At 39.1% G+C, this 15,646-nt stretch overlaps 1 protein-coding gene across 3 annotated transcripts in view; it reads right to left on the bottom strand.

The window, feature by feature from the left end:
• The window catches only part of XPO4 (exportin 4), a 90,677-nt gene that overhangs the window by 30,822 nt on the left and 44,209 nt on the right, over nt 1–15,646 (bottom strand). For all 3 annotated transcript variants that reach the window (XM_042457813.1, XM_042457814.1, XM_042457815.1), the window contains exons 8-11: nt 14,855–15,012; nt 14,482–14,656; nt 8,961–9,137; nt 36–178 (exon numbers count right to left, since the gene is read on the bottom strand). In XM_042457813.1, the coding sequence (XP_042313747.1) occupies nt 36–178; nt 8,961–9,137; nt 14,482–14,656; nt 14,855–15,012 (653 nt within the window). The remainder of the gene's footprint in view (nt 1–35; nt 179–8,960; nt 9,138–14,481; nt 14,657–14,854; nt 15,013–15,646) is intronic.

Below are 15,646 nucleotides of genomic sequence, written 5' to 3' on the forward strand. Positions count from 1 at the left end.
GACTGTGATACATTTAGAAATTATTCAAACTTTACCTTGTAAGAAGAGGTATACAGTGTTCGGCAGCGATTCTTCCTAACATGCCTACACTGGCCAGTTGGTCAGAAAACTGTTCTCTGTCGTCCTCCTGAAGTTCACTTATTTCCTCCTCCTCTCTAGAGGCCACACCATTGGCAGTCTAGGATTTTCAAAAAGTTATAAACATATTTTATTGAGTACAGGAATTTTATAGTATTTTTATTTTTTCCAAGAAATCAGATGATCTATGATAATCACACATAGATTAACATTTGTAAAAAAAAAAAAAAAAAACACTGGAGGAAACACTCAGGAAGAGAAGTACCAACCTGCATACTAAAAGATTGCTGATTACTGCCTGTTAATTATGGACCCGAACAGACAGGCCAAAATAAAGCTGCTTCGGGTCACTTTGGAGGCATGCTGTTTAAATGACACATACATCTTAACAGGGAAGAAGCTGCACCAAAGCTGCGTTCCAGTCCTTAGGACTGGAGTGTGGCTTTGGCGTAGCTCCCGGCCTCTTAGGACACATGATTCATTTAAACAGCATACCTCCAAAGTGACTCGAAGCAGCTTTATTTTGGCCTGTCTGTTCAGGCCCTACTATCAAAATGGTACAAGAAGAGCTATGCCAGATCAGACCAAACTGATCTATGCCATCATTTTCCATAACAGCCAGCCAGACCATGAAGCAGAACATGAACACAATAGCTCTCTCACACCCAAGATTCCCAGCAGCTTGTAACAAGAGACATACCATCTCTGTTACTGCAGGTGATATCTATCTATCATGATTACCAGCCATTAATTCCCATGAAGTTGTCCAATTCCTTCTAAATTCATCTAAGCTGGTGGTCACCAATACATATAGTGGTAGTGCATTCCACAGTTCCATAGCAAGTTACAAGGTAACAGAACTGAAGAATCAGGTCTCTCCAATCACTTAGTACAACTATGGTTATAAAGCAGTGCTGGGCAAAATGCAGCTCTCCAGATACTACTGATTGCAATTCCCAACATTCCTAAACACTGGCTATACTACCTAGGGCCAATGAGAGCTGCAACCCAACAATTCTTTGTTGTAGAATTTTGAGCAACACTTTGCTTGTGTGGGAAATTAATGCAATGGTCCTGTGGTTACTGCAATCCCTGGTGTCCTCTTTCTTTGGGGATTACGATTATATTGAGCATTTTCAAAATCTTCTGGAGGGCTGATGCAGCTCAACAGTTGCCCACCCTTGATCTAAAACATAGAGAATAATGAATGAACTACAGACTCATGTTCCTTCCTATGTACATGGTTTGTCTTTCTGTTTCTTTTTTGAACATTAACCATACTTTGTCATAAAGGTCAGACAGGAAAAACACTTGCTTTCAAACCAGGTTCAAAATTCCACTTCAGGCCATCGATTCTGACACTGGTTTCTAGAGAAAGCCCTGTAAAAGCTTTTCCAATTCCCACTTCACAACAAAGTAGGCTTCAATTGTAGGAAATCTGCAACCCTCCAGATTTTGTTGAATTGCAGGTCTTAAGTAGCCCTAGTCAATGCTGAGGAATGCTTGAAGTCCAATAACATCTGGAAACTATATGATTCCATCCCTGCTATACTTAGTGCTGATCAGGAAACAGAGAGGGAGGTTGTGTTAGGAGAGAATGATAATAATAATAATAATAGTAATACTGTTTATTTGTATCCCGCTTTTCCTTTTCAGATCAAAGTGGGTTACAGCAGCACGGCAGTGCACAAAATATTCCAAACAGCATACACATGTAAAAAACGCGAGCAGTACAGTCAAACAGATTAAAAACAGATAAAAAACGACCAATTAAAACCATAACAATAGCTAGTGAAAGTGCAGGTGCATCAATAAATCTGTGACTTGTTCATAAATTTCTAAAACCTAGGTTATCTAAACTGAGCTACAATCAAATAAGAGAAAATACAGTGGACCCTTGTTATCCGCTGGGATTTGGTTCCAGGATTCCCCGTGGATAACAAAATCCGTGGATGCTGAAGTCTCATTAAATACAATGGCAGAGCAAAATGGTGTCCCCTATATAAAATGGCAAAATCAAGGTTTGCTATTTGGAATTTATACTTTTTTTGAATACTTTCAAGCCGTGAATGCTTGAATCCATGGATAAAAACTCCGTGGAGAAGAAGGGCCGATTGTAATAGGCCTAAACTCAATTGTTAGCTCCAACCACAGCTGAGTTCTGAATCAACAGAACTCATGTAAGTGTTGGTTCATCAAGGTCCCATTGATTTAATGGGTCTACGCTGGTATGGACTGGGACCTAGATTTCACGCATTGTTTATACCATCATTATTAATACAGATTCTATACTTCTAGAGACTGCCAACAAATACCAGGTGCTGTAGGCTATATTTCAGATAAAGGAGTTGGTAAAACCACCTCTGAGTATGAAAACCCTATGAAATTCACTGAGTCGCCATAAGCCAACAAGCGACTCAAAGGCACATATACACATACTGTTCAAAAATGATCTCCATGTTCACAGTTCAATTTTTTTTTATAAATACCACTTTCGTTTCCTTCTTCTCAGAATTAACTAAGATGTTGCTTCTTTAAATCTTACAGGTTGCGCAGTAATTCTGATTGAATTACTGAAAAAAATGGATGTGGGCTTGGTATTTCAAAACTGGATTGAAGCAATTTATGAAAGACAAGAAGCTAGAATTTGGGTAAATGGTGAAAGAACGAATAGCTGTACGGTAAACAGAGGAATGAGACAAGGATGCCCACTCTCTCCGCTCCTCTTTATTGTAGTACTGGAAGTGTTACTTAATAGTATTAGAGAAAATAAATTGATACAAGGCTTTAAGTTGAAAAAAGAGGAGTATAAGGTAAGAGCTTATGCTGACGATTTAGTGCTAACGATTGCAAACCCAGTAGAAAGTAAGGAATTAATATTGGAAACATTCGAAAAGTTTGGTAAGGTTGCTGGATACAAAATAAATAAAGAAAAAACAGCAATATTGATGATGAATATGACAAAAGAAGAGAGGAATAATGTAATTGAGAAGACGGGTTTTCCAAGATTAAAAAATGGTGAAATATTTGGGTATCAATATTACTACAAAAAATAAAGATCTTTTTGAAAACAATTAGGGCAGAATTTGGAAAAATATTAAAAAAGATTTGACAAACTGGAAAAACCTAAAAATTTCATGGATGGGAAAGACAGCTATTATAAAGATGGTAATTCTTCCAAAAATGATTTTCTTCTTTCAAAGTCTCCCTATAATAGTTAGTGAACTGCCATTTAGACAGTGGGAAAGGGATTTATCTAAATTTATATGGAATGGAAAAAAGCCCAGAATAAAAATGAAAATATTATATGATTCAGTGGATAAAGGGGGTTTGGCATTACCCAATTTCAAATGGTATTACCAAGCTTGTGCTCTCGATTGGATGTTAGATTGGATAAGATTGGAAAATAGAAAAAATTTGAATTTGGAATAAATAGATTTAAAATTTGGCCTGCATGGATATTTAGTATATGATAAACAAAAGGTAGATAGTAATTTTAATGATCACATTATCAGAAAATCGTTGTTTAAGGTCTGGTTAAAATATAGAAAAAAATGGTGCCCTAGAATTCCACTGTGGGCATCATCAAATGAAGCTATTTTTGGTAGGGAACAATATAAAAGGGAGGGCTGGGTGACATACAATGAGATTACAAAACAGACTGAAGGTAAAAGGGTAATGAAATCGACAAATTCGAGAGTGTTTTATACTTGATTCGAGGGAAGGAGGAATTGGGGAAGGAGATTTAAAATTTGAAAAGATAATTAAAATTCCACAGAAACAAATTTCAAATTTATATAGATTAATATTAGAGTATGAATTGGAATCAGAAACGGTGAAAGAATTCATGATAAAGTGGGCCAAAGATATAAATGAAACAATACAATTAGATCATTGGGAGAAATTTTGGAAGGGAAAAATCAAACAAATTATTTGTGTGGACCTAAAAGAAAATATATACAAGTCCATGTTTAGATGGTACCTTACCCCACATAGATTATCTAAAATGTTTAAAAATAATAGGAATCTCTGTTGGAAATGTAGTAAAGAGGTAGGAAGTTACCTACATATGTGGTGGAATTGCCCCATTGTAAGGAAATGTTGGAAAGATATACATATAGAGATGAGAAAAATCTTTGGATTAAAGGGAGGACCGACTGTTAAGTTCTATCTCTTAAATATGATGGAAGACATAGAATATGAAAAAAAAATTTGAAAAAATTATATTACTGGCGCTAGTTGCAGCCAGGAAGACTCTCGCTCAGAATTGGAAAAAAGATTTCTGCCCAACAATTGAGGACTGGAGATGGAAGATGCTGGATATTTACGAGATGGAGAAATTGACACACCTGGTAAAAAACAGATCGTTGGAAGATTTCTATGAAGAGTGGAAGGTTTGGAAAACATATCTGGGTAATTTAAAGGAAGATAAGATGTATACTATTATAGAGGATGTATAGAGTATAGAGTAAAAATAGGAATGTTTTTTTAGGTGATAGACAGATATGTGATGGTAATGTTGCTGTAAAGTTAGTTACTTCTCGGTGAAATACTGTAATAATAATAATAACAATAACAAATATTTTTGATTATTTTAAAATTAGAATTATAAATAGGGTTGTGATATTAATTGTGGGTACATAAGAATTAGATAAGAAGAAACACTTAGAGTTTATTAGGTTAAGTAAAAACAGGGATAATGAATAGTCGTTAATATGGAAGGCTATGAAGATTATTTTATTCAAGAAAACTTGAAAGAATCAACAGTAGTAATAGGACTAGTTAGAGTTCAGTAGGGAAAATAGTAGATAATGTTAGAAATTAGTCAGTAATCAAGGAAGTCGTTAAGGAAGGAGGAGAACATTGTAATACTTATATTTCTATTTTAGATTATATTTGATATATGGAATTTTTTAATCTTTATTGTATGTTTTTAATATTTAATAAAATTTGTTAAAAATAAAAAAAATAATAAAGGTGGTCTGTTTGGGATACTAAAAAAAATCTTACAGGTTGCTTGTGTGTGGTACAAAACACACTCTCATGTGATCCATCTGTACAGTTTCAGCATCCACAATAAAGCATGAGGCAGCAGCATGATCAACACCTCTACTCAGAGCTTGAACCATGTGATATGCAACCTGCAACCCATTCCTTGTAAGTATAGAAATAACTAAATCAGATATACTTATACCATGGAAGTGGAGCCAACAATCTCTCTCTTTAAATTACAACTATAATGTAACATATTTTACACTCTAATTATTAAAACAAGGAATTATTACCATATATATGCAACTATAAGTTGAGAAATTTATGCCCCCAAATTGCCCCTAAAATATAAGGGTCAATACATCAGTAATGCTTAGAAAGGTCCTAAAGCAAGCAAGTCTGCCGCCCCAGTCCATTTTGCAAGCCCTGGCTTCCTATGGGAAAAACTCCCCATTTAAGAACACTTACTTCTCTCTTGCTTCGTTTTGCAAGTCCTGGCCTGGCTTCCTATGGAAAAACCTCTCAATTTAAATCCACTTACTTCTCTCTTGCTCCATTTTGCAAGCCCTGTCTTCCTATGGAAAAATCTCTCCATTTAAATTCACTTACTTCTCTCTTGCTCCGTTTTGCAAGACCTGGCTTCCTAGCCAAAAAATCTCTCCATTTAAATCCACTTGCTTCTTTCTCTGGTCCATTTTGCAAGTTCTTGGCGGGATACAGACGGGCAGGGGAAGACGTCTTGGAGGTGTATTCTGCTGAATACGGAGCCTCCAGACCGCCCGCCCCGGGGGCGTGGCTCAGGTGTATGGGGCTTCCACATGGGGGGCAGTGAAGACGCCTCACCTGGGGCCGTTTCTGACCCGCAGTTTCCATACCGCCGCCTCGGAGGACGCCGCAAAGAGAGAGGCAGCTTCTTCACGGGCGGCCAAAAACGGGGCTTTTTTTTTTCTTTTGCTGGCTGGCGGATGCGCAGCTGTGCAGCTCAGCACAGGCGGCAGAAAGCATATGTGCACATTTAAAGCACCCAAGCCCCTTTAAACTTTTTCCCCCGCCCTGGCCAAGAACAAAGGTGGTCTCCTGCCAGCTGGTGATCAGCTGGTGTTGGCATCCTTGTCCACTTGCACATTGCCAATGTCACCAGCATCATGGATGCCTCCTCTCCTTTGGTCCCCGCGCTCTTGCTGAATCTGCAATGCACAGCCACAGCTGTCGCCGCTGCCACTGCTGTCCCCCTGCCATCCCCCATCACCTCCCTTGTACATATGTAAATATTTAAAGTTTTAGCGTTTTTTTATTGTTAGGTGAAAATGGCGCAGGAATGTGTGTAGGAGTGCACTTTAAATTCCAAACTTTCCACGATTCTAGCAGCGCATGCGTACATGCAGCTCTAGGGTTAGGGTTAGGAGTCTTAAAATGCGCTGCAGCTGTGCTGCAGCTTCCACACCTGCATGGCAGCTGACGCTGCAATTAAAGCCTGACTGCAAACTGCGCATGTTCCAGGACCCCGACTCATTATGCGACGCAGCAGACACGGAGCTTTTAAATGGGCAACTTAAATTAGCGGCGTAGCAATTCTGGCGTACCGGTGCAGCAGCTTACAGACGGAGATGCGCAGCTGTGCACTATATAGAAAAGAAGCGGGGAAAAGCAGCACCTTTTTAATGCCGCTTTTTCCCGCTTGGGGCGTGCGGGCGGCGTGTTCATGGCGGCATTCAGGTAAGGGCCATCTGAAGGCTATACCTTCATGACGTCATGAACACACCCCTTTTTGCCCGTCTGTATCCCACCCTTGCTTCCTATGGAAAAAACTCTCCATTTAAAACCACTTGCTTCTGTCTCCAGTCCATTTTGCAAGACCTCGCTTCCTATGGAAACAACTCTCCATTTAAATCCACTTGCTTCCTTTCTCAATCCGATGTTAAAACCTCTCCTCCAGCACCTGGGAATCGGTTGGGAGAGGTCCAGAGAAGGAGAAGGAGGACAGAAGTAGTATTTCCTCTTTTCCATCCTTCCTTATAGCCCCCTAAGTTTTACCCTTGACTTATCCACGGATCATATCACAATCCGGATTTTGACCCTGAAACTTTCCCTCAACTTATACATGAAGTCGACTTGTCCACGAGTACATATTGTATGTGACTGCTTTCTTCCAAGTTTTGTTCAAAACAACATAGTATGGATGTTAGACACTGGATCCAAGTCATGCCTCATCTCTGAAGGGCTATTTCAGACCTATTTCCTTTAGGCAAACCGTCAAATAATGCTCTTAACAACTTCAAAGCCTCAGCTGTTTACTGAAGAGTGTTCCTCTATTTGAAAAGCCTAGTTGTTGCTTTAATAGTGAAGAAGTCCAGCTCTACCATGTCAGATGTGGCTTTTAAATGGTTACTCATGGGATAATCAACTTATCTCACAGAACGTCATGAATTAAGCTCTGTAAACAAGTTATGCTAAGACTGCCAAGTCATGGATTCAAAGACCTCATTTACTTTCTTATAGTCCACAGTGGCACAAAGAATACTAGCCTGGGCTTAAAGTAAATATTTTCAGAAGAGAAGCACTTTAATAAACTTTACATTACATTCATTCTAAGTATAGTAAAATAGCTCCTTGTAGATATCATATCTCAAGGAAGCCATACCAGAACCTGTTAAAAGTGCAAAAACTACACCTCTTTTTATCACTTAATATGCCACAGAGGTGTGCCATCTTCTCTTGGACCCTAAAGCTAGAATTATCAAAAGATAATTCTTTTGAAAAACTTCATAATGATGCAGCACATTAAAGATCAGACTAGACTCATAATATCCACAAAATACTACACAATCGGACTCTGGCTCCTTAAAAGTTTTGAAGGACAAGCCAAGAAAGCTGCATGAGTTTTTCCCCTCACAATTGTTTCCCACAGCTGTTGCTTCTTCTAGTACACCATTTTGAAGCAGGAATCCTTTTGGCATAGTTACACTGCTGGTGGCAGCAAAGGCAACAGCAACAAAATGATATAGACTATGGGCCCCAGAAAAAAGATGACAAAGGAGAAGAAAAGGCAACAAAACCATCAGTTTCAGTTACTGCAGGAAGACGCTGCCAGCTCCAAAATGCTAACTTCCGAATGTTTAGCTTCCAGAGGCTCCTCAGACTCAAGGCATTTTGCGAGGTATGGCTTAGACAATGGCCAACTGTCTAAGACATCTCTCCTGGAGTGCCTCAACTCTGAGGAACCACACCTTCAAAGCCAGGCATTTGAAAATAGGCAGCTCAAAAAAAGCAGCTGCTGCAACTACCTCCCTGAATATTTATTTCATTTATAAAAAATATTTATAACCTGCCCTTTCTCATGAGAATAAGCACAGATAAAACAATAAACAATTCTAGCTAAAAACAAGAAAATAGGTTAAACAGGATAAAAACATATTAAACAAGATAACTTAAAACAATGTAAAATTAAGAAAACAATTTAATAAGTTGTAAAGAGGGAATGCAGTGACTATCATAATGGACTACGACACTAGTACAGTGCATCAACAGCATTCCAGCCTGAGTGTCCTGTCATTACAATTTCATTAAGCCCTTAGGCTTTTATGGCTGTGTTTTATTTATTTTTCAAGTTTGCTTTAATTAGGTTTTGTTAAATATTCATTTTATATATACACACTCTATACACACACACACACATATATAGATAGATACATATATATATATATACGTACATACACATATACATATATACACATATACATACACACACACTATATATATATATATATATATATATATTATAATTACTATAATCCATCCAACTAAATTATGGTTTAATGTCAGAATGTTTATTTCAAAAAAGGCCAACCAAATTGCTCTACATCCCAAGACCTTCCATATCAAGAACTTACCAAATTCCTTGTACCATCAGGAGCAGCTAAATGGCACTGGATGTAAGAATTAAAAACCTGAACAGCATGTTGAGTAAAGAAGCCTTTATGGAAATGTTTATCATCTTGCACCAAAGTAAGCCAAGATTCCAAGAGCTTGTCATAGGCTTCCATGTATACCATGTCATCTTTGTCAAGCTAAGAAAACAGAACAAAAAGATTTGCTATCATAATTTGTTCAATCTCTCACCATGTAAGAATGTAAAGCAAAAGCATTTCTATTAATACACAAGTGTTTTGTATTCAAATTATCAAAATATCCACATAATAATTCATATTTATCTCAATATATCCATAGCTGGCATTTTATTAACAACAACAATAACAATTTATTTCCTGCCTCCCAGTCAGGGTACACAATGCTAAAATACAAAACACAATTAAATACACATAACCCCACAATTAAAATACAGTACTATAAAACCATTAAAGTAAACTCATAACAGTAATACAGCGCGCCAGTGTCATATGCGGGCGTGCTTTACGCGGACTTGAGCTTATGCGCTCAAGCCATGGGACGCACGCGGGGCGGAAGGGGCAGCACGTCCCATTCAATTGAATGGGCGCGTGTGCCCGTAGCGCGCCACCGTGCACGAGCCCCATTGTTTCCAATGGGGCTTGAGCATAGGCGGAATTTGCCTTACGCGGAGGGATCTGGAACGGATCCCCGCGTGAGGCGAGGGCCAAATGTATCCAAATTGAAAAGTCATTATTTAAAATTGAATAATTCTAATTTTCACAAGTTTGAATAATCTAAAACAGGGGTGTGCAAAGTGCAGCCAATAGGCTGTATGCAGTCCCCTTGGGTCTAAATTTTTGGTTTGCCCCCAAATGCTGCCCAGTACCCTTTAGGGGTGCCTGCCAAAACAGCCCCCTAGCTTTCCACAGTTTCCCACACCTAATCTAAAACTACAAAGAGTGTAGGTTAGCCAGTCCCCCACCCACCCATTGCAACCTTTTCCCAGGTTATGCTCCACAGTATTAAACAGGGTAAGCATTACACAGGGTAATCCCAAGCCATGAGAACGGCTTTCAGGTACATAGGAAGCTACAGCAGGAAGAAGATGACAAAAATGTCCCACGTTGGAAGGGGAACTCTGCTTGAGATTCTTAGGTTCCAGTCCATTTACGATGAAATAAAGTGAAGGGGTAGATTTTAATAAATATGATGGAATTTAAGGATTATTCAGATATTTTTAATTAACATTTTTTGTAATGAAGGTCATTAACAATAACAAATAAGAAATTCATTAAACAAAGTGTCCACTGCCCATCACAGTAATAAGTAAGCTTGACTTTGGTGAAACAAAATAAAACAACTCCAAACCCAAACAGTTATCTTCTGAACCAACAGCAAAAATCTAGCAGACATCTAAAGGGTAGTTCGCCAAATAATTTCCTTATGAAACTGCATCTGATGGGACTCAATTCCGAATAGATATGTAAAACCACACTTCCTTGAATGCATCCAATCTCATTATGTTCATACTTGGATGGAAGACAAACAGAAAACACTAGCAATTTCCAGGTAGAATTAGGGAATGTCTGAAATCCTGGAAAGCTACTGCTGCCAGTCAGAGGCCCTCAACAGATGGGCCTTTGCAGCGCCCTCATTACATGTGAGGGTTGCCTGGTGGGCAGAGCGCCTACACGCCTGGCAACCCTCGCACGTAATGAGGGCGTCGCAGCTGTGCAGCACCACCTACACGGTGCACACAGCTATGACATTGCAGCTGCACAACGTCCAAACAGCGCTGCGCAGCTGTGATGCCATCGGGGCATCTTTGCAGGCTTGCTACGGCGCAGTTGCACAGCAAAAAGGAGCCATTTTTTACTACTCCTTTTTTGCTGCACAGCAGCATTGCACAATCTGGTAGCTGCGGCGCTGCTGTCCAGCAAAAAGAGGCGCCTCCCTGGTGCCTCTTTCTGGCACTCTGTACCCCGCCATAGTTAACAATATTGGGCTAGATGTTCTTTGTACAGTATTAGAGTAGGATAGCTGAAACGTGGTATATATTATATTTGGCAATGATTTTTTTTAAAGCTGAATGTTATACTGATGATGTATCCCATATTGTGATCACTCTGGGATTATGTAGCAATATAGGGAAAGATATACAGTACATTTTAAAATAAATTGATAAACTGTGCAATGGAATTGACTCATGGGTTATTTCAGCCTCTTCCAAAATTCAAGGCAATTACATACAATGTCTGAAACCTTTTTCCAACTGGCAGAGGAAAGAAATTTTCTGTTATGCTGCAGTTTAAAGCAGAAATACTTGTCTGTTTCATTCAAAGCTCAGCATAGTGTAAAAAAAGTCAACCCAATTCTTTCCCATATTCTCTGGTATTTTTAGAAAATAAAGGGAAATATCTGTGTGTTTCTCTAAGCAAGAGGAGCAGGGAAACTTGTCCCAGGCAATCAGGTTTGTTTATGCATTTCGTATGGAGTAATTCCACAGGATATGCCCAAACATCTTTGAAGACTGGAAAGCAGAGGCACTAAACTCTACTATCTAATGCTGAGGTAGCCCACAAATTGGTCTTCCAGAAAAATCTGTCAACCTGAGGAAAGACCAATACAGCAAAGTAAAGTCCTGCCCTGCCCATTTTTTCTTCTTCTTAACTAAACACTGTTAGAAGGGATCCAAAAAACTGTTAGCTTGTTCAATAATCCTGTTGCATGTTTCCTGGCCATTATTTAGAACACATGTTCAAAGACTCTTCGGGCACAAGGACATGCTGTACAAGTACAAACCTACAAGGTATAAAGAATTGCCAGTGCAGAATACTCTGCAGGGAATTCAATACCCATCTGGTTTTTCGGGACATAGCCATCTATAGCCAAAAATCCACAAACAAGAAATACTACATGTTTTTACATAAGCAAATCATAATTCCACTAGTTGCACTTTGGACTATGGTGACAATCAATACACCTTTTTGGAGCCTGAAAAGATGGACGGAAGTGATGAAGGAGAAGCCTGACAAAAGATTCATTTGGCATGAACAAATGTACCATAGCGGGCATTGACTGATCTCTCAGTGCTTATTTCAAATTACCAACCCTAGGACAAATTGCATCAGACCACAATGAGCAAGAAACTGAATACCTAAACCCACAAGACAGTACAGATTAATACATGAAAACTTTAACAGATATGAAAAAAAAAATTGCACAAACTTAGAGCTATGAAGCAGAGAGGGAGAAAATCAATTATTAAGCTTGAGATTCAAAACGGACATTACCATCAAGGGGCTTTCAGTGTGCAGAGAGCTGATTTAGGGGTATAGCCACACCACAGAATTAAAGCAGTTTGACACCACTTTAACTGCCATGATGCAATCCTACACAATTCTGGGATTTGTAGTTTGGTGAGACACCAGAACTTTGACAGACCAGGCTGAATACCTCATCAAACTATAAATACCAGGATTTTGTAGGCTAAAGCCATGGCATATAAAAGTGGCATCAAACTGCTTTAATTCTACAGTGTGGATACACCCATACTCTCAGCCTTTACAAACTGCAAGCAGAAAAGCATGCAGGATGCCCAAGGTATGCCTCTCATCCAGCAACTGTCCTTGTCAACTATGTAGATGAATGTTCAAGACGTATTTTGTGTCTACATCATGTCTGATTCACTAATTAATTTTTACTGGACAAATTGTCTTTATGTACTTATGAAGAATCCCATCTCAGTTCTGCCCTGGTAGTTTCCATAGCTATGAACAGCAATTCTGTGAATCTCTTCTAAATAAAAGTGCACCTAAAGGACTAGCATAGATGAATACTCTGCCCTGCAGCCCTTCGGTCTACCTAAACTCAGCTCTGTGAAGTTTCCCAGCAGGTTTTGGGGGTATCCAGAAGGCTAAAGTGGAGAGCACCACCTCCATATGCCAGATTCTGCTGTTCTTCAAACAGTTATCCAGAGCTGTATTCTGCCTCCAGGCCACAGAAATTGCATATGCAATTTTTGCATAAACTGTCAGGAGTCTGCAGAAATGCTAAATTATTTTAGGCGGGGTAGAAACCGACAGAAAGAGGCATGTCCCCGGCACCTCTCTTTGCTCTGCAGGAGCGCCGCAGCAACCAAACTGCATGGTGCTCCTGTGAAGCAAAAAAGGAGCACCAGGAAATGGCTCCTTTTTGCAGCGCACTTCGGCGCCCTAAAGCGCCGGCGACACCATGGTGACGTCGCAACTGTGCCGCCGCACCATGTCTGGTGGGCGCGCTGCAGCTGTGGCACCCTCGTCACATACGAGGGCTGCCGGGCATGTGGGCGCTCCACCCACCAGGCAGCCCTCGTACGTGACGAGGGCACCTCAAAGGCCCATCTGTTCCGGGCCTTAGCAATCAAGAAAAGAGCACAAGAGAATGCAGGGGGAAACACACAGGGCTTTGGGTTAAAAAACTGTTTCTTTTAGTTTCTGGTTTCCACAATGAAAGCACACAGTTCTCCAACTGTACTTAGACTCAGATGTCTGGAACCACAGACAAAATACCAAGTAGGCTGAGATGGGGTGGATGAATACCTTTAGTATATTTGCCTAACATTTACTGACTTTTCTTTTCAGTTTATTATATTGTTTGATAAGGAGCATAATGATGATGATTCTACCTTATATAAACCAAAATAAAGACCACCACAATACCGGTCTTTTATGGAAAGTTATATCAGACCAATCATCATGTTCAACAGGTTCACAATCTCTATGTACTATATAGATGCTGCATGCTTAAAGAATTATACCAATTCCATTTTTCCATTCCATCTTCCTGCTGTCAAACATATTATACTATCTCAAGTTGTTAAATTACTTTATTATTACTATAAAATTAATGAAAATATCTGGAGGAGGAGGAAGAGGAGGAATCACAGCAGTGAAAGGAACAAAAATATGTATATGCTAACATTCTTCAACTCAGCCCTACAATGTCCAATAATATCCATATAACTGTTTCTTGGAAGCACACTAAAGAGATTACTTAGCCAGAACTAATGATTCTTGGAAACTTTAGGAGGAAAAATTGTGAGAACTTAAACAACTGTTCAATTTGCCGGAGGCAGCATTGTTCTTTTATACTATGATTCTAGTTTTTCCATGTTAAAATATTTTTTAAATCCTCAGTTACACTCTCAGGTAAACTTCAAAAGACAGTATAATCAAGGAAGGGCTCAAAATACAATTTAATTATGTGGATTCCTATTAAAAGTTCCAAGGTTCAACTGGAACTAAATGCTAAGCACGTATTGTCTCACATTTCATTAGGTGCTCTCAAACTAAGTTGACTTCCACATAAAACAGACATGTACACAGATGCAATTCATCTGAGCTACTGCAAATCTATTTTAATATTTGGGAGGAAAATCCTACACGGTAAACTAGCCTAATCCTCTCCTTTTAATACACAATTTTAACAATTAACAGCCAGTATTTTGGAGTGAGGTTTTTGACGTCCAAAGTTGGCACTTACCACTTCTTCCAAGGCAGCACTTCTCCCAAAAGAGCAAGTCAGGTGTGTGAGGCAGTTAACGAATGAAGAAAAAAGTTCATTTGGAATGGCTGTTAATATATTGCGAGGAAATACAGTGATCAAGTTGCTGATTATGCTTGATATTCCCACTGCTTCCGAGTCCTCTATCTCAATTCTGTAGATCAAACATTTTATACAAAGAAAAAGTCAATAATTCCACTAGCACATTCAAATCAGGATCAGTTGTGACATTCTTCAGAAAGATCCCTTTAAGCAGTTTTATGCCACGGTTCAAGCTACAAAACAACAAAGGTCCCTCCCTCCTTCCCTCCCACAGCAAACCTAAATTCTAGGAAGCAATCGTATTCCATACCCATTGATAGTGTTGAGCAATCCTTCAATGAAGTGAGCTAAATAATCAACTTGAGAACTTTCGTCTGGAAACACCGGCCCATGTAGTGAGGCTAGCTGGGCTAAGCACTGCAGCGAGTCTTGTGCCATATCTGTGTCTTCTCTAATTTTTCGATGCACCTTTTCAGAAATGAGAGGGTTAACACCACATCAGGGGGTGGGGAGGAGGAAATAAGATGTTCTTTTACTATACGGTCACATGGCTTACGATTCCTAAAGAGGAGCATACACGCACACAGGGTTTATTCTAGTTTCCATTAAATTTGAAATAAACAGTCTATTATTCCTAGCCATGTAAGCTGCCCTCTCAATATACCAACTTCATAAACCATATTTAATTAATCAAAGCCAGCATTTCACTAGGACCTACCTACATGTTGAAATGTCTATGCATGTCGAGTCTTAGAGAGAAACAGATGCCAGCCAGTCAGACATGCTGCTACTTCTAAAAACAGCAATAATGACAGCCATCTGTATTATGCTAACTATGCCTGGGCTACAGGGTCTTGCTAAAGTTAGTCGACAAGTTCAATCAAGATTATAGAGATGCTTCTTTAACAGAGGTAAACACAGGACCTTCAAAAATTAAATGTAGTGAAATCTTCCTTTTTTTTTTTTTTTAAAAAGACCGCTCTTAAATTTTATTGCAACAAGCAGGATTTCTTCCCTTGTTGGCACTAACTTCCTCACAAGACCCTCACCAACAATAAATCATCTCTACAAACATTTGTTTGTTCACTGATTATTTATGATG

The sequence above is a fragment of the Sceloporus undulatus genome, chromosome 3 (genome assembly GCF_019175285.1).
Source record: "Sceloporus undulatus isolate JIND9_A2432 ecotype Alabama chromosome 3, SceUnd_v1.1, whole genome shotgun sequence".
Lineage (NCBI taxonomy): Eukaryota > Metazoa > Chordata > Lepidosauria > Squamata > Phrynosomatidae > Sceloporus > Sceloporus undulatus.